The sequence below is a fragment of the Vigna radiata genome, unplaced genomic scaffold, assembly GCF_000741045.1.
Source record: "Vigna radiata var. radiata cultivar VC1973A unplaced genomic scaffold, Vradiata_ver6 scaffold_169, whole genome shotgun sequence".
In the NCBI taxonomy this organism is placed as follows: domain Eukaryota; kingdom Viridiplantae; phylum Streptophyta; class Magnoliopsida; order Fabales; family Fabaceae; genus Vigna; species Vigna radiata.
This window is the reverse complement of record NW_014542363.1, coordinates 29,258-49,685: the sequence shown is the minus strand read 5'-3', so window position 1 is coordinate 49,685 and position 20,428 is coordinate 29,258. Positions and strand designations below refer to the sequence as shown.

At 30.3% G+C, this 20,428-nt stretch overlaps 1 protein-coding gene across 12 annotated transcripts; it reads right to left on the bottom strand.

Moving 5' to 3' along the window:
• Window positions 1–11,439: 11,439 nt before the first annotated feature.
• On the bottom strand, window positions 11,440–17,907 carry LOC106779853. 12 transcript variants are annotated; one of them, XR_002666460.1, is made up of 4 exons: window positions 17,650–17,907; window positions 16,330–16,519; window positions 14,856–15,085; window positions 13,016–14,065 (listed from the first exon to the last, which is right to left on the bottom strand). XR_002666460.1 is itself a non-coding variant. In XM_022776731.1 (3 exons), exons 1-3 carry the CDS (start codon window positions 17,693–17,695, stop codon window positions 12,357–12,359), a joined length of 240 nt encoding a protein of 79 aa, XP_022632452.1. In that variant the 5' UTR covers window positions 17,696–17,904; the 3' UTR covers window positions 11,440–12,356. The 12 variants fall into 12 exon arrangements, 10 of the variants coding, with proteins under 10 accessions (XP_022632452.1, XP_022632449.1, XP_022632451.1 ...); XR_002666461.1 differs by having other exon boundaries at window positions 13,016–14,055; XM_022776731.1 differs by lacking the exons at window positions 13,016–14,065; window positions 14,856–15,085 and adding an exon at window positions 11,440–12,360 and having other exon boundaries at window positions 17,650–17,904.
• Window positions 17,908–20,428: the final 2,521 nt, after the last annotated feature.

Below are 20,428 nucleotides of genomic sequence, written 5' to 3'. Positions count from 1 at the left end.
TAATACTTAATTATCATGAAAAGATGTTTTTCTTAAATTTGTGACATTCATTTCTCTACTTGGGCAACAAATACCCTACATCATACACACAATTTCCAAGAATGATTTTCAAATGAAACTTTGATGATCTAGTACATAAATAATTATGAGCTTTACTAAAAGTTAATATTCAACTTCATACAAAATTGTTTAGTAGTCCTAACATGACCATTCGCTGTAAATACTAACACGAAATTACGTCCACTACTTCCAAACCTTTTAGATCATTTCTTCTATTAATGGTGATTGGTCGATTAATATTTACATAATCAAATATTAATTTAAAAGAAATTGACATTTAAATATTTAACACAACTAAGAGTAAATATTAAGTGTCTTGTATTTAATTTTTATTTAATTGACTTTTAACTTTTCTAAAATAAAGTTTGTTTTTTTTTCAAAAAAAAATTAGGACATTACTAATTAAGTTCAAATATAACTTATATATATTAAAATATTTTTATACAATTTATATATTAAATCACTTTACCTGAAATAAATATTACTTTATAATTTAAATTTTAAAAAATTATATTTTTTTTTACAATATTAAAAATATAAATGTTTAATATCAGTTGTATAAACCTAAAAAATTGAGTATTAAGAGTTGATGTGGTATTTAAATAATGATATCATGTTATTTTCATATTAAAATAACTAAAAGTAAAAATATAAATTTTATTAAGAAGTCTAACATTAATTAAAATACATACAATTTCTCTAAATATCGTTCTTTGACTTTTTTCTACATTTTTTCTTCGAGTTTTAACCGCTAAGTCATCTCTTTGAAGATCAAGAAGTATTAGGTGATCAAGACAACAAGATTTTCATTTTCACCTGATCAATTTTCTTAAAAGAGTAAGTTAGTTTCTACTCTTTTTTTAGTTGTATGTTTCTTCCATGCATGTGAGCAATCTTTTGTCGAATGTGTCTTCTAGCTTTCTAGTATGTTCCCTGTTGATCAGTGGTTCTAACCACGTATCATGATCATGATCCTATGGTATGTAGGTACGGATAAATTTCTCTAAATTGGGGGAGTGATTTTTGGTCTCTTAAAGCTATTTGATTTTTCCAAAAGGCAAGGGAAGATAACTACTGCTTTTTGATATTGATAATGTTTAAATTAACTATGTTGCATGTTTGATTTGATTTAAAATTGACGAATTAATATATGGAATTGTTGAATGTGAGCTTGCTGAAATTTCTCTGTTTTGTAGCTTGATTTCATGAAATTGGAGTGAATATGTGTTGTTTAATATTGGAAGAGTCTTACTGTGAGTTCTTGTTAAATATTTCCTGCATGATCACTTAAGTTGAGGTATTAGAGATTATAATTGGTTGGGATTTTGTTGTTCAGTCTTCATGTAATGAAAGATGGGAGTTTTGGTTGGTTTCGATCTAAAAATGGGGTTTTGAAAGATGAATTTCTATAAGAGTTGGTTTGGAAAAGAACTTGAGGTTTGGAGTCTATTTTTATGATAGTTAAGACTTATTTAGTCTTTTAGTTCAATAAAATCTTATCTATATTGAGTGAAATATAAGGTATGATTTTTTGGGTTGTAAGTTTGATCTTATGAACCTTGTTCCTGGCCAAATAAGAAAAATGGTATTTAATGAGATATAAACATATGGTCGTCTCTCTTCAGGCAATAGGTTAAACACATGGTGGGGGGTTTTGAACAGATTTTTGTGAAATGAAATGAACTGATTAACACATAAATTAAACACAAATTTAACAACAGGTTGGCATCTGGGTCAATTGCAATGCTTCTTATCCTTGATTAAGAACAAATTAAACACTCCTAATACCCCTAATACAACATGAATTAACCAACTAAGCGAAAGTTAATCCGGTCTTCAAAATTGCGAATTAAGCAAACGCAACACACCTATTCAATTGATTCTACACCACACAAATTAATCAACTAAGCGAAGATTAATCACCAATTAGGCAATTTGAAATGTGTGGATTTAGTTCTTTTAACAACATTTTGTTAAGTTTAATTGTCGTTTCAAACACATTTCATGATAACATTTAAGTTGTTTACATTATTTAACACAATTTTTCTTCAATATTAGTTGAGAAACACTTTTGAAACCTCAAATAAACTTAACAAAATTTGGTTAAAAAGACTAAACTCGTGTTGTTCTAAAGATGAGGGACTAAATTAGTCTAAAGTTTTGAAGAGGGACTAATTCCAATTTTCATAAAAAGTTAAAGGACCAAAAACATTATTAACCCTTAATTTTATAATTATAATCATAATTATAATTTTGATTATAATTAGGAAAATACTTGATTTTATTTTTATAATTATAATCATGATGATTATAATTATATTTAGGAACATTTTTAATTTGATTACCATAATTATAATCGTAGTAATTATAATTATTTTTAGGAACATGCTTAAGAACCTTTTATTTTTAAATTGTTACTACTTTCAGCGTTGGTTGTTTTATCAAGAGGCTTCTTTTTATATGAACATAAAATACATTCTTTCCTTTTAGTATATTTACCTTTCTAATAATATAAAATTTTATATTTCAAATCTTTATTTTCTTCAAACATATTTTCATAATTTGATTTTAATTCTTTAAATTCTTTTTTTTTTAATTTCCTAGGAGCATCATCTAACTTCTATGATTCAAATAATAATTCCTTACATGTGTCAAGCAATTCACTCTCACTATAATCTGAATTCTCATAATCGCTTGATTTTTAGAGATGTCATCATCAGTCATCAAACATATGTTGGCTTGCTCATCAGAGACGCTTGGGCTTGTTGTAGATTCATTATCTTCTTCGTAAGCAATATACGCTTTCTTTTTTTGAAGAACTTCTTTTGGCCTCTTTCTTCACCCTTATTTGGGTTTGGACAATCTATCTTCATGTGTCCTTTTTTCTCCACAATAGTAACAACGATAGTTTGATGATGATTCCTTGTTTTCCTTATTCCCATTCTTAAATCTTCTTTTGCCCTTGGACTTCATGAACTTGTTAAATTTCTTAATGAAGAGATCCATATTTTCTTCATCGTCTCCAAAGACTTCTTCTTCATTAAGATCTTTGCTTTTATCAAATATCATATTTGAACACCATAGTCTTTTTCTTTCCTTTCTCTTCATCCTCGTTCAATCTCTCGAGATCCAGTTCATGTTCTCTCAACTTACCAAACAATGCAGCCATTGACATGGTGTTGAGATTTTGTGACTCACTGATGGCAGTTGCTTTTGGTTGCCAAGTGTTGTCTAAAGATTTAAGAATTTTTATATTTAATTCATCATTATCAAAGGACTTACCTAATCCAATGAGATGATTCACTATATGCACGAAGCGCTTCTGAATATCTACAATAGTTTCTCCTTGTTTCAGGCGGAATATCTCATACTCTTTGATTACAATATTTCTTCTAGCTATCCTAACATCATCAGTTCCTTCATGGATGACTCTCAACATCTCCCACAGTTAAAGCAAACGATATTATGTTACGAGCCCTTACGTCTTGTTGAGATCTTCTTCTATTATAAGCATTCCATTATTCTCGCAGTTTAGATTCCTGAAAATTGTTAATAAACATAGTAGTAACAAAAGGACCATTTGTGACAATTTCCAAAAACTCACTATCAATAGATTCCGTGAAAATTTGCATTCTCACTTTCCAAAAAGCATAGTTTTCTCCAATAAACAATGGAGGTTTGTTAGTAGAGGCACCCTGAGCAAAAGTTTGATGTTGCCCCGTCATTTTGAATTACTATCAAACCAAGTTCTGATACCAATTGTCAGAGCAGTGCAACATAATGGTTAACATGTTACAACAAACCAAGAGGGGGTGAATTGGTTTCTTATCACAAATAATACCTTTAATAATTTTCTTGTAAAATGTAAATTCCTTAACACCAAATTAAACAAATAAAAGAGTAAGGAAGAGAGAAAATTGCGTAGGTGATTTTTATATTAGTTTGGATCACATAGATCATACGTCCAATTGTTAATCTCAACCAAGAATTAATGTTTCACTATCACAAACCAACAAATTGTTACAATCACAAAGAAAATAAAACAGTTTAAGGTTAGAACACCTCTCTTGTTACCCCAAGAGATGAAATCCACTTCCCTTGAAACCCGCAAGGGATGAACACCTTCTCTGAAGGCTTCACAAAGGATGAGCACCTCCTTTGAATCTTCACAAAGGATGAACACCTCCTTTGAATTTTCACAAAAGATGACACGCTTTCAACTCAACAATAACAACAACACTCAATCACACTCCAGTAAAAGTTCTCGCTTTATGCCAACACAAAGTTCTCAAAGCCAAAGCACAAGGGTTACACAAATCATAGAACACACTTATCAAAGCACATAACTAAATAGATAAGATTTTTGAAATAAACGTATTTCGTATTCTGTATTTTAGAATGAGAGTCTCAATCTAATTTATAGATATCTCACTCAGGGATACCTCCAAAAATCTGTTGGCAGCTAATTAATGTGTGATAATCGATTATCCAGTTATGGTAATCGATTATGCATTTAATGAATGCACAACGATAAAAAAACTTGCTTAAAAGTTCTTATAATTGCTCATGATAATCGATTATGGCAAGTCATAATTGATTATTGATAATCGATTATTATAATTTGATAATCGATTATCTCGAGTATAAAATGAGGTTTCCTGATTATGACAAGTATAATCGATTATTTCAAGTAATACTTCTATTTCTCTTCAACCTTGGTATCTTGATTCTGGAGCCTCCAACCACATGACAAATTTTGTTGTGTCTCTAACCAATGTGAAAACTTATGATGACAATCATCAAATCCAAACAGTTAATGGCATCTCCTTGCCTATTGGTGTTAATGGTGATATTTTCCTTTCTTTGTCTAATGTTTTTGTGTCTCTTAGTCTTTCCACAAACCTTATATTTGTTAACCAATTAGTCAATCATGGTTATAATGGCCACTTTTCTTGTTTTGGTTATGTTGTACAGGATCAAGTGTTAGGAAAGATCATTCTAAAGAGACCTAAATTGAGACGACTATTTCCACTATGCTTATCTCCTTCCAGTTAGGGTCCATTTTTTTTCTTGTTTGTATGGATAATCAACAGCTAAATAAAATGTGGCATAATACTTTGTACTTTGTTTAAATCTAGTTTGTTGGGCACTAAAAACTCATTTGTTTCTTTTGATACTACTTGTAAACTTGGAAAAATTAAAACTTTACCATTTTATCATAATGCATCTCGCACAAATCATTGTTTTGACATTATTCATAGTGATGTTTGGAGGATTTCTCCTATTGTGTCCCATGCAGGTTATAAGTATTTTGTTACATTCATAGATGACTACAATATATTTACATGAGTATATTTGATCTAAAATAAATATTTTCTTTGTTTTTCAATGCTTTGTCTCATTCCTTAAGACTTAATTCTCTAGTCACATAAAAATCTTAAGATTTGATTTTGAAGGAGAATATATATCTAATGAACATCTTAGTTTTCTTCAATAAAGAGAGATATTATAGGTGATTTCCTATATTCAGGAAGTAAATGCGAATAAATTCTAACAACAATCTATTACTCTTTATTATATTATTATTTTCTACCTTTAATAAATTGTTGTTAGGATTTATTTGTTTTTACTCGAGAAAATCTATATGATTTTTCTCTTTATCACATATCTCTTACAATCTTCAATATTAATGTAAAAATCTGCTATAATTTTTCTCTTATTGTATATCTCTTGCAATATTCAATATTAAAGTAAAAAATATTTTATGTTGTATATTTGCGAGAAGAGGTATGTAAAATACAAAGTAAGCAATTTTAAGCAAAAAAAATCTCTCATTATTTTATATATATAAAATATGCTTCAATCTTAGTTTTCTACACATTTATCTACTTTTGGGTGAAGCCAAAGAAACTAGAAACTCCTGTTCAGGTTTAGCATAACTGCAAAAGCTAACTTTCTTGATTTCTTCGCATCCATTATGCAGACCTTTCTTTTTAATACAAGTGCATGCACCTTGTAAGGGACAAGAAGAGGAATTAAAGACAAACCTTCGCCTAGTTAGATCATTTACCATTTTCGTTCTTAGAGTGGTCAACACTCAAATCTCACCATGTCTCAGTACTACCAAGAACACGAAATATAAACAAATGTGTGGAGTGTCAAATGCTTGTAAAATATCACTTCTTTAAGTTGAATTGAATCATCTTTGTTGGCATGACAATCATGGCCAAATCATGATCACAAATTTTAAGAGAGAATAGAGTAATATCTGACAGGCCGAAATTATCTTGCTCAAAATAAGGCGGTTTACCAGACAATAGCCACAACTTCAGCTGCCAAATGGTATTAATAATAGAGGAATCACGTTCCTAACTTTGCAAAAGAAAGTGGGGGAAAAACAATGCAATAAGAAATCACAAAGAGTGTCATGTGCTTCCCTTTGAGTGTCACTGTCACTGAAACTTAGATCTTTTAAAAATCTGTGCATAAGTGCATTGATTCTTCCCTCACATGAATGAGAAACGTTATTCAAACCACATGTAAGGGAAAAGACTCCTCTAAAAACAACATTATAACAGACTATATATTATTATAATTTAAGTGATGACCACATGCATGTCACAATTTTCAAGTCCCAAATCAAGAAACCAAAGACCCTTATGAAGGGTGTTACGGTTATTCAATGAACCTTAACTTCACCAGAAATATTCAAACATTCATTATTATTAGTTAATCTTTGACTCTCCCTTCCCAGTTTCAAGGTCTCTTCCTTCAAGTTAAGTACTCCCAAAGGAAGGAAGAGCTGAGAGGGAAAAAATGGACTCAAGAGATGAGTTTCCTGGTTTTCAGATTTACAGTCATAAAGATGAGTTTGTGTTCAGAAGGTCCATGACTAGGCTACAAAAGAGGGCACCATGTCCACTTCAGATAAAACCTAATGAGATAAAATCTTTTGCTTGCAGTGAAGAACAGAATTCAATGGAAACTGCTTCAACTTCATCTTCCTTAAATTCCTTCTTCACTAGTAAAGATCCCATACCTCTTCTTTCTCCTCTTGTGCTGCTTCAATCCACCTCCATCAGAGAAGAAAACACTGCAAAATCCCATTGATGTGTTACATTTCTATATATGTTCTTTAATTTTCAGCTTCTTTCATCTTACAAACTTCTGTACCACAAGTCCTATAATGTAAATTAAAATGACAATATTTGTTTGAGGTTTCTATTAATTCTGCACTGCTTCAGTTCTTCTTCACCAATATTCTTGGATCCACTGTGTTTTTTTGTTTTTTACAAATTAATGTGTTCCAACTCATTGAAACAACATTGTTAGAATTAATCATCTCACAAGAAATATTGTCTATAATGGAGACTGATTACTTGTAATGCTATCATGACACACTTTTACCTTCATTTCATATATAATACAAGGGTAAAATAATTATAAAAGTATATTTTTTTTGTCTTTTTTCAAGAAAAAAGAAAATAAAAAAAAATAGTGTCCAATAAATTTAAAAATTTTAAGGGCTTTGTAGTTAAAAGATGTCTAAGAAAATTAAAGAAAAAAATATATTTAAAAGTATGACTACTAAAATATCATAATATCCTAATATTGCATACATTAGTTCTTAATTTTCTTTCGCAAACTGTAATGAAATTATGCAAATTAAACATGGTTAAACCAAAACTAGTGCTTTGTCTTTTTAACATGTCATACAAAGTAAATTGTCTCAAATCTCCATTATAGATGATTGGATTTGGTTTAATTGGTTTGTTCTGTCTAACAATAAAAACTACAAAAAATATTTAACGCATAAGCTTTGGATTCCTTTTCCCTCATGAACATGTTACCTTTATGCTATGAGTGAAAGATGAGTCATTATTCCATTGTTTCTATTATTTCCCACAACTGTTACGTGAATTTTTGATCTTGTTAAAAACTAAAGTTTCTGTATTATCTAAACTCAATGAACACCATTTGTTCAATATATGTTTTAACAACAGAAAATAAAAAAAGAAAAATTGTTCAACACAAGTTGATTGGAATAAAGTTGCTTCATTAATTTTTGTCTACTCCAGGTATCAAAGTTTCAACAATGAAAGAATGAATATGCATGTAACCAAAATTTAGGAAAATGCTTAATGTATAATATAAGAAAAAAAAAAGTTATTGCTTCGAAAAGAGAAAGTTAGTGTAAACTAGATTTTCACTTTTATATGGTTGTAAATGATCATGATAAAGTTATTAACTTTAGAGTAATTATCTAAAAAGTTATATTATCGTTTTAAATGAGAATATATTACAGGCTGAGTGTACCGTGTTCCATTTAACTCGGAATATTATTGGTAAGTGATGCAGTTAAAAGTTATGATTATGACTAAATTCTGCTTTTACTTTTTTAATAAACAAAAAGAAACTTGATTTAGTAAGCAAGACTCTTAAGTTATTATGAGGTTTCGTTTAGGCTACCACATGCATTCCCATAGAAAGAATAAGCACTTTTCGGACAAAAATTCATTTTGGAAAACTTGTTATATTTTGAAATTTTTTTTAGATATTTCATCATACAAAACTTGTTCTGGAAAGTATTATATATTATATGGAAAACTTGTACCAGAAAACTCTGTTAAGAAAATTTTATTGTAAAAATTATATTTTAAAATTTTAAAAATAATGGGATGCAGGAAGAGAAAGTCATACCATATGCGTGTATTAATTTGGGGCTACAAATTTCAAGGCCTTTACTCCTTACACCATCCCACATGGATTTCTGCACCACCATACTTTTTAAAATTTCAAAATTATCTTTTATATTGTAAAAAATTTTACACTCCCACTTCTTTTCTTCAATTTCGAAATCTGTTGAGAAAAAAAAATTATTTAAAACATTTTTCAAAGATTTACAAAGATAATGACAACATTCCATTACCTACACCAACACACCACAAACTACTGAACGAAATTCAAATCCAATTAAAAAAAATATGAGTTGTTATCATTGATTATAAAATGAAAAACCTATAGCATTATCACCTCTCCTAAATGAATGCTTCACAACACTTCTTTTCCAAACAAGAAATAATGTATAACACTCTTAGAATAACTAGTTCAGAAAATAACAATATATTAGTATTATCAAAACTTTTAACCTATTTTAACAACAATACAATATATATATATATATATATATATATATATATATATATTGGAAATCAAAAGTAGTTGATAATACTTGTATATCAAGAGTGGGTTGTAGTCATTGTAATCTTGTTAACATTAGTAGAACCCCTTAAAAGATTTTAAGAAAGAACTGGACGTAACTCAAGTTAGAATAAACCAGTATAAAAATATATGTGTCAATCACTTTTCTTATTATTCTAAATGCTTATTTGAAAACACAAGCGTTTAACAACTATTGCAGTTTATCTAACACTTGCAATAGTTGCAATAGTCATTAAACGTTGTTTTTGCGAAAAGAATTTAAAACATTATTCAAACCCCACTTTCTAGTGTTTTCCTGTATTTCATGTTTTTCTCACAATTGACAAATATAAGATCAAAGATTATAAGATTAAATTTTTCAAAGGGCTTAATGAAGGTTATTCTACTGGCAAATTTCAAAATCGTGCTCATGACCTATTGCCAACTCTCCACTCCATGAGTCGGTTGGATAGACGAATATTTGGTGATGTAGGTTGAAGAAATAGTGGTAAAGGCAATGTCTTTCCTAGAGGAAATGTCTTTCCTAGTACTGACAGAGGCAAGATTTATAGTAGGCCTTTAAATGTTTATGGACAAATTAATAAGTGAAAATACAAGAAAACACTAGAGGGAGGTGAATAATGCTTATATTCTTTTCGCAAATGGCGTATGATGGACTTTTAAGATATTTGCAAACAATAATATGTTCAGACGATAATGTTTCAAAAGGCTTTGCAAAAGCTTCTCAGAAAGAAAACGATAGAGAAAATCTTTTATACTGGTTCACTCAACCTGAACTATGCTCAGTTCTCCCTTAAGAACTCTTAAGAGGTCCTATTAATCTTTGCAAGATTACACTAGTTTTAACTCTCCAGGTTTACACCGAGTATTATCACCACTATTGGTTCCCTAGTCAACATGATAAATTGAGTTTAATCACTCTTGGTTTACAACAAGTATTCTCACCAATTTTGGTTCCCTAGTCAACACAAGTAAACCGAGTTTAGTCACTCCTTGACACAAGTAAACCGAGTTTAGTCACTCCTTGTTCTAAACGTAGACAGCACATCTAGACATATGTTTTAATTCTCTTTAGAATTTAGAACACAAATAATGTTAAGAATAAAAGTACAAATGATAACTCTCAAAGAGATTATATAAACAATATAAGGTGTTTTGTATTTTGCTAAGCATTTTCTCTCAAAAGATTTTAGCTTCAGGTGATATATGAGCACAGCAAGCTTGAGTTCATTATTCTTTCGTGAGTTATCTTTCTTGCGTTATCATCATCTTCTCTTCAAGCTTTCTTCCATATATATAACTTTTCTTGAAATATGACTGTCAAACAGAGAAGTTGTTCAAGAAAGCAAGTAGCCTTTAGGTGGAAAGTCAGACTTTAATCTACTTTATAGGGGTCAGAGCTTTTTCTTATAGCCTTGAGCAAAACTTGAGCTTGTATGATGTGACAAAGTTGATGGCCTCAAGGGAAACATTCCTAGAATGTTCTTCTCTCAAAATGTCTTTTTCTTGGGTGCAGTGATTTTGATCTTATCTTTCTTCTTTATTGATATATATGATATCAACAAACAAAGTATACAAGCATTAAAGTTCTTTACCGTACATGCATTAAGTGATAAGCATTAAATAGTGTAGCATGTTCAAGACATTTTATTTCATTCATAAATGCATCATTTGGTAAGACATACAATATGTATAATCATCAGATGATATCAACATAAGATGCTCTAAAGGTTATAACGTTTAGCTATCATTCATCAGACCATGTTTTATTTAGAAAACTTTACATGATATATAATCTATTAGATGATTTCAAAGAGAGATACATTCTTTCCAACACTTTTTATGATTTTCTAATTTATTTAGACAACTTGGTTTAGAAGATGTTATATATATAAGCTTGCCTTCAAAGGTTATAAAGTATTTCTTTTTATAGACGCTCTTGTTTTAAACCATTTTTCATATATAACAATATTTCATTTAATAATTTTCATTAAATTTCAAAACCTAAATTACTTATACGATTTATTTTGTAGACAATTTTGTTCTAACAATAATATCTCTTTTTATTCTTATGTTCTCAAATAGTAATGTCATCAACCACATACTAATATTCGTGACCCCCTACTAATAATTGGTCTCATTTCACTTCTTATAATAATATATATTCATATTCATGGCTCCTTACCAACTGGTATGTTGACTATGGTAAAGTTGGCTAATGTCTTATTACCAAACGGAAACAAGTCTTATTATGGTTAACATGCTGTCTATTGCAAAATTGATCGACCATTGTTAACTCAGCTTTATTCTATCATTCAATTCTAAATTTCAAATCCGGAACAAGTTTATATTGTTAACTCAGCTTCCTATGATAACTCCGTTTTCTTTGACAAATTTCATTTCAATGATATCTGCTATTTGGCTAAAACTTGAGAGCTTCCTTTACCTATGATTTCAGTTTTACGTTTGTCCTTACTCTTGTAGATTATGTTGATATTTTAATCTTACTGATGTTTATTCATAGAGACAAGAAATCCTAACCATCGTTCACTGTCATTCAAGTTATACGTGTGGATTTTTACTTATGAGAGAAAATATTAAACATCAAAACTTTTTCAACATAATTTATTGGCTAAAACACAATTTGATTTTGTAATGAGTCACAAATGACATTGGAATTGAGTTTTATAAACTCTATTATCTAATACACAAGCTTATGAATTATTTTCCACAAAGATCCTCTATCAAACTGAACCTCGTCTGTCGGGATTACAAATTTACGATATTTTTCACCAGATAACACCACATTTGTAGAGCAAAATTTTATCCACTAGAATTCAAGGATACATTTCTTAGATTCAAAGATGGGACTAAGGTTTGTTAATTTGTAAAGTATAAAACTACTTATATCAGTAAATGTATTGTTTTATATACAAATTTACAAGAATTCAAAATTACCATACCCATTATCCAATTTTTGACCTTCAACCACGGACCGTCCTATAGACCCATCATACCACTGATACACTGACATGACATTGTAAATGTGGCTTAGGGCAAGCAATTCAGAGAGTTTATCTGAACAATTTGATTAACTCATTATCAAATGAAATTACATTTGGTCTTTTCTCCACATGAAAATTAATTATGCATCGCAGAGAGTCCGAAAGACAAATCACCATCCTTAGAATTATGAATCTCAGTATATTTAACACGATCATAGGCACACAGCAATTAAAGGCAAGTGAATTAACATGGGGAAAAAAAGATGAGACAAAACGAACTGTGAAAATTTTTAACATAATTTAAAATTTAGGGAAAAAACAAAATTTAAAATATTTCATACAACACACCTTAATTGTCTGTAAAGGACGTGGAAATCATAAATTAGAAATTATCAGGAGAAAGGACAATCCAAAGGCTAAGACACTTCCCCTGCAAGTATTATGTTAGTTTATTTAAAAACATGTTATAAAGCATATAACTAAAACATTAATAACAAGTCAAACCAAAAAAATCTATGGTCTAGTTCTCACAATTACCTAACAAGCCAAAAAGTTTCGAACACAAATTCCATGGAATTAAAGCTTACAATTACCTAACAAGCCAAAAGTTAGACCGATTAAAAAAATATGAACTATTAAATCTTCATAATCATATAACGTGTAGCACAGACTTTCCTCCAAAACACAACCATTTCAATTCCATGATAAAAAACTGTAACAGAGATTACAAGCCTTCATTACCAAATATATAAACATTTTATTTCTTAAGATGCTCTTGGAGCCCGAATTTGATCAAACTTCGACAAGAGCATCTTCAAATCTCCGTTCTTATGGGCAATCACCAGGCTTGTAAAATACAGACAACAAAATCAAATTTCAAGGCCAAGGAAGCTATTATTTTGATGGAAACAACAGTGACTTTCAATAACATAATCTCAATACATGAGCAAAATGCGTATATAACATGGACAACCGAGTTAGAGATCATTCAATAGCCAAAGCTCAAAAATCCAATGAAAAAATTCCATGGCAATTGGTAAAAGTCAAAGAAAATCGTATAACAGCTGCATTCATCAGAATGATTTAATTTTTAAGCAAATATCATTAAATAGGAAGTAATAAAACAAAAAACACAAATCAACACGGAAAAACCAACTAAATAAACCCACAACAGAGAGAATCAATAATTAAAACATAACTAATTCGTAGCAAAACCCAGTGTGTTCAAAATGACATAAAAAACAAACAAAAAGATGGCCTCAAAGGTAGTGACAATTAAGATATCATCATAAACACATCTGATAATACGTGCAAAATCATTGGCCAACTCAATACTAGAAGTATCAATTATCAATATTACACATACACTTATCAACACATTTAGAGCACGCTACCCCAAGATGGGGTTATACCAAATTAATTTTTTGTATAAAATTCATCATCAGTTAATAAAAGTGATAAATATTGGTTTTAGAACACATTGGATCAACAAAAGTTAACTTGGTTAAAAATCTACGTCTGTATCATGAAAATTCATTACGCATCATTTAGAGTCCCAAAAACAAATCACCATCCTTAGCATAATTACTGATGTCCCTGTCTAAGTTATCGTCACCTGCAAATTGTATAATGGAACTCGAAACAACCCATGCAAATACTTCCGTACCAAAAGTTACGAAAAAAAAAACACGCATCAGAGAGATTCCCATAAGACGAAGTCAACATACTCCTTTGGAGTGCTGATGTCCCTGTCTATTTTTTTCGTCACCTGCGTACGACTAAAACATTTACAGTCTCTAATTATGGTCATTAAATAGTCACAAGATAGCAGAAGCTAGATCTTAGCCATGCATTCGCACACAGTAACTTAGACCAACAACATCAGCGTTGCAATTCTATCATGCTAACAAATATAAAAAATAAAAATAGGCAAAATAACAGAAGCTTTAGCTCCACAAGTAGTGTAGCAAAACCATTAAAACACTATACTATACCAATCATCGAGGAAGATAAAGTTAGTGCCTCAGATCGAAGTTTATATCATAGATATGAATCTCGGAGTATATTTAACACCATCATAGGCACACAGCAATTAAAGGCAAGTGAATTAAAATGGGGAAAAAAAGATAATGAGACAACGAAATGTGAAAACTTTTAACACAACTTAAAATTTAGGGAGAAAACAAAATTTAAAATATTTCATACAATACACCTTAATTGTCCGTAAATGCAATATTAAAAGGCCGTTGAAATCATAAGTTAGAAATCATCATGAGAAAATAGGCTAAGACACTTCCCCTGCAAGTATTATGTTAGTTTATTTAAAAACATGTTATAAAGCACATAATTAAACATTAACAAGTCAAACCAAAGAAATCTATGGTCCAGTTCTCACAATTACCTAACAAGCCAAAAGTCAGACAGATTAAAATAATATAAACTGCTAAATCTTCTTAATCATATTTCAAAAGCATATCCGCCAACGTGTGACAGAGACTTTCCTCCAAAACACAACCATTTCCGTTACATAATCAAAATTTACACCAATAAAAACAATTTATTTCTTACCATGCTCTTGGAGCCCGAATTTGCTCAAACTTGACAAAAGCATCTAGAAATCTCTGTTCTTAGTGGTAATCACCAGCAGTGACTTTCAATAACAAATAATCTCAATACATGAGCAAAATGCGTATATGACATGGACCAGCGAGTTCGAAATCATTCAATAGCCACAGCTCAAAAATCCAATAAACCAATTTCATGGCAGTTGGTAAAAGTCGACGAAAATTGTATAACAGCTGCATTCATCAGAATGGTTTTTAAGCAAAACTCATTAAATAGGAAGTAATAAAACAAAAACACAAATCAACATGGAAAAACCAACCAACTAAACCCACAACAGAGAAAGAATCAATAGTTAAAACATAACTAATTCGTATCAAAAGACAGGGTGTTAGACAAAAATGACATAAAACCAAAGAAAAAAATGGCCTCAGAGGTAGTGACAATTAAGATATCATCATAAATACATCTGATAATACATGCAAAATGATACATCATTGGCCAAATCAATACTAGAAGCATCAACTATCAACATTACACATAAACTTACCAACACAACATTTAGAGCACGCTACCCCAAGATGGGGTTATACCAAATTAAATTTTTCTATAATATTCCTCATCAGTTAATGAAAGTGATAAATATCACTTTTAGAATACATTAGATCAACAAAAGTCAACTTGGATAACAATCTACGTCTGTATCATGACAATTCATTATGCATCAGAGAGAGTCACAAAGACAAATCACCATCCTTAGCATAAGTACTAACTTGGTTAACAATCTATGTCTGTATCAAGAAAATTCATTATGCATTAGAGAGAGTCCCAAAGACAAATCACCATCCTTAGCATAAGTACCGATGTCCCTGTCTAAGTTATCGTCACTTGCAATTTTATAATGATTAAAAACAACCCACGCAAATTCTTTCTTAAAAAAGAGTTACAAAAAAACACAAACGCATCAGAGAGATTCCCATTAGACGAAGTCAACATTCTCCTTTGGAGTGCTGATGTCCCTGTCTATTTTTTCATCATCTGCGTATTACTAAAACATTTACAGTCTCTAATTATGGTCTTAAAAGATTCACACAAGACACGAGAAGCTAGATCATAAGCCATACAATCGCATTACCAACAACATCATCGTTGCAATTCAATCATGCTAACAAATATAAAAATAAAAATAGGCAAAATAATAACAGAAGCTTTAGCTCCACAACAAGCAGTGCAGCAAAACCATTAAACACTTTACAGTATGAACCATCAAGGAAGACAAAGCTAGTGCCTCAGATCCAAGTTTATATCATAGAAATGAATCTCGGAGTATATTTAACACCATCATAGGCACACAATAATTAAAGGCAAGTGAACTGAAATGGGGACAAAAGATGATGATAAATATTTACTGTTCTAGTCAAAATATTTTTCTAAAAGTATTACCAAGAATAGAAATTCAACCACGAGAAGATGAACTCACCTTCTCATGGCTTCTATATCTTCACCCGTCAGACTTTGTGCAGTATTATTGTCAACTAACGCAAGATTGTCCCTTGACTCAACATTCACTGCACCATCTCTTACTTTATCAGCGCTATAAATATTAACTTTGTCCCTCAACTCATCATTCCCATGACCATCTCTTATTTCCTCAGCATTATTAATATTAACTGAATTGCAAATAGAGAGAAACCACACATGTTAGAGGAAGAGAAAACAATGGTAGAGTGCAGAAAAGTGAATTATTAACCATAAAGAATAAAGAATAAAATACACAAAAAAAATTACAGATAACCTCACTCAATCACTCACTCACATGACAGAAATAAACATACAATGAAAAAAAGGAAGTTTTTCTTTATGAAGAGGCAAAACATGGCATATCAAAGTGTCACAAGAACGAGAAAAAGCTTGAGACAATCCAAAACACGGCAGATCCAACCTTACATTTCATCCTTAAACTAATGCACCATATCCGTACATTTAAACCCATAGTTGTGGAGTATGGGACATTTTCTTTTCCAAGTGAAATCCTCTAGTATATATGAAAAATGTAAAAAAGTGTTTTGTGGTTCTGGAATGAGAAACATTCGTATCTTATTGCATGTCCTATTCGGAGCTATTTTAAAGCTGGAACTACTTTTTTGGGAACATGAGTTGAAGCAATAACAAGAATATTTCCAGTGGAACATGTTTCACAATCCATGTAAACTAATTAAAAAAAACCATGACAACTCATCCCATATGGGGCAATCCCATATATTTGCTTTTACTAAGTGTACTGATACAGTTGCAGTAACCATTCTAAACAACTCAGACACGTTGTACCTTTTCCACCTCCCCCACATGCCTTTATCATCAAATTACATCCCTATAATAACCCCTGCAGACAAAAAAACCGCGGCACCAAAGCCAGCTAATACGTGGCAGCAACTTAAAAAAATGGTCACCACACCAAAGATACATCTCATGAACACAAGCACAAACTACAGCCTACAAAACAGAACAAGCAATAACAAAACACCAAAACACAAACTCACAATGGCAAATGAAAAATAAAGAAAACTATCTATAAGCCTAATGTAGTTTTAAGCTATCATCATCTAATCACAAATAATTATTATTTACTTTTACAGCAATTACCTCCATTTACTTTTAAACTGTGATTACCGACTTGTTGATACTAAAAATAGTTTACATTTCATAATCAGACGTGAATGCACAGCGATAACAAATAACACTTTACTCGTCATGGGAATGTCCAAAAGTAAGTAAATGAAAAGGAACAAGAGAGAAGAACCTTGTGCAGGAGAAGGACAAGGCCGGCCATCGGGAGCGGTATCCATTTGAAAAATGGTACCAAAGGCACGACCAACTCAAGGTTGTAGAGAGCAGTTTGTATTCCCAATCTTCAATTTCCTGCTGATCCCAAATTGTTGGTCGTGCAGCCATTTTACTGTTTTCGTGCTAACTGGTTTGTGTTGCTTCAGAAGCATAACATAAACCCTTGTAACTGAAACTGAAACTGAAACTAGGGTACTATTAGAATTAGAATTAGGGTTTAGAAAAGCAGCCACTGTTTAGTTTTATGTCATAAACTTGGGTTGGGCCTTCTCTTTCCAATATGTTGGGCGTTTTAACTTCTACACGTACTCCTACAATTTGTAACTACACCTTCACATTTCTCATTCTTCATTAAAATGACTTTCGGTTCCCTGTTTTGAAAACTTTTCAAAATAAGTTATCTAGGATTTTTAGAATATGATTTCCATAATAAAATTTTCAAAATAAAATTTCTGAAACAGAATTTTTATAATAAATTTTCAAAACACATTAAATATATTCATAATAAAACTTTCAAAACATATAAAATATATTTTTCAAAATAAGTTTTTTGAAACACGTACAATTATTTTTGGAAATAATTTTTTGATAGAAGTGCATCAATAACAATGACACGGTGACATAAATAACGAAGAGAGTAGAGACACAATAATGGTGAAGACAATCCTTATTTTAATTAGGAATAATTTTGAATAGTAAAAATGGGTGGGAAAACCACCCAACTCAATTTAGATTGCAGTTTTTTAAGTGCAGTTAGATATTTTTAATCACGAGTTCTTTAAAAATCATTTTTAAATTAATTCGGAGTGTGTATTTTTTAAATAGTGGGGAGACTTTTTCCTAAAAATCCTGAAAAATATTAATTAAATATTAAAACAGAAAATCGTCTTCCTCAACAAAAAAATAATAATATAAGACATTGATTCTTTTAGTTGAACAGAATAGTCATACTTTATGTTATATAAAAAATCTGATCGAATTCTCTCAGACTTTTTATAATAAAAAAATTTTAAATATTTATTGTTCTGGTTGAAAAATATTGTTCATATGATATGAAAGTCTAAATGTAATATCTTAACTCAAACATTTTTCTTTTTTAAATTAAGAAAGTATATGCAGTAAATATATCACTTGACATCAAATTTTAATTGCAGCCAATATTAGGAAGATAAAAGTTGTTTAAAATATATATATATATATATATATATATATATATATATTTTTTTTTTTTTTTATTTTATTTTATTTTTTTTTCTAACGCCCGTATGTATGTTTTTTGGTTGTACAATTTAGCAATGTGTATCGAGTTTTAATAGACAAAAATATCCTCATATAATATGGATTCTAAGTTTTAAAGTCAAAGATATTTGAAAAATTTTCATTCTCAAAACTAAAAAAACTCACAAACTCTTACTCACCTCTCCCATCTCTCTTAACCATTTCTCTTTCATCTCTCTCACTCCAACATTTTATCTATCATCCTATGGTAGATCCAACTGAAAAAAAAAATCAGAAATGTTAAACAATTTACCTTTAAAAGTTGAGTCATTGACATATTTGCCTTCAGACAAGGGTTCATTCAATATTTCTTCAATTTCTTATCATCTTCACTAACCTCTCTAATTTCATCATAATCACCATCTCTTAAAAAATCTCCAAGTCAATTACCAATTCCTTCTAATGTCATTATCCTTGTGAAAATCAGATAAGATTATATAAGACAAAAATTATAAAAGAAAAACTCATTATAAAATCATTTTTTGTAAGAAATTATTTAACAACCAGTGTTTCTGATTTTTTTTTTTCAATTGGAACTACAATAGAGATGACAGAGAAAAGGTTGGAATGAGAGACATGAAAAAGAAAGGGTTAAAAGGAATGAGAGAAGTGAGTACAAGTTTGGGGTTTCTTTTTTTTAGTTTTGAGAATGAAAATTATTAAAATACCTTTGACCTTAAAACTTAGAATCCATGATATATAAGGGTATTTTTGTCTACTAAAACCCGGTACACATTACTAAAATATACCATTAAAAAACAGACATATTCACATTAGCAAACCCATATATATATATATATATATACCTTTTCATGATAATATTATCATGACCGCTTAATTGTATTTTAACTTAAAAAAAAAAAAACTAGTAAAACATTTTGACTATTTTTTTATCCCTTATAACTTAACATGTTTTGCTTACTTAAAATGTGAACGGAGAAGAAAATGGCTGATTTATATTATTTAGGTTTAATAGGTTCGGAGGTCCCTATATTTGGGGGTTTGTTTCAATTGGGTCCTCTAATTTTGAAAGTGATCAATTAGGTCCCTAATTTTGTCAATTTGAATCAATAAAAGTCTTTCCGTTAAATGCAGTTAACGCCGTGAAGTTTTTGAACATGTGGCACGCTGACGCTTCTAGGTGGCACCGTTTCAAGTGCATAGGTGGATTATAAAAGGGTGAAATCCCAAAAGGGTGTATTTGAAGGTGAAATCCCTAAATTAAAAGGGATTTCACCCTTTTATAATCCACCTATGCACTTGAAACGGTGCCACCTAGAAGCGTCAGCGTGCCACATGTTCAAAAACTTTACGGCGTTAACTGCATTTAACGGAAAGACTTTTATTGATTCAAATTGACAAAATTAGGGACCTAATTGTTCACTTTCAAAATTGGAGGACCCAATTGAAACAAACCTCCAAATATAGGGACCTCTGAACCTATTACGCCTATTATT

Coding starts and splice junctions, on each gene's coding strand:
- LOC106779853 (XM_014668064.2), bottom strand. CDS start 17,695: ATGGATACCGCTCCCGATGGCCGGCCTTGTCCTTCTCCTGCACAAG. Junction 16,520..17,649: donor TTGTCCTTCTCCTGCACAAG/GTTCTTCTCTCT, acceptor TTTGCAATTCAG/TTAATATTAATAATGCTGAG. Junction 14,066..16,329: donor GATATAGAAGCCATGAGAAG/GTGAGTTCATCT, acceptor TAAATGTTTTAG/TCGTACGCAGGTGACGAAAA.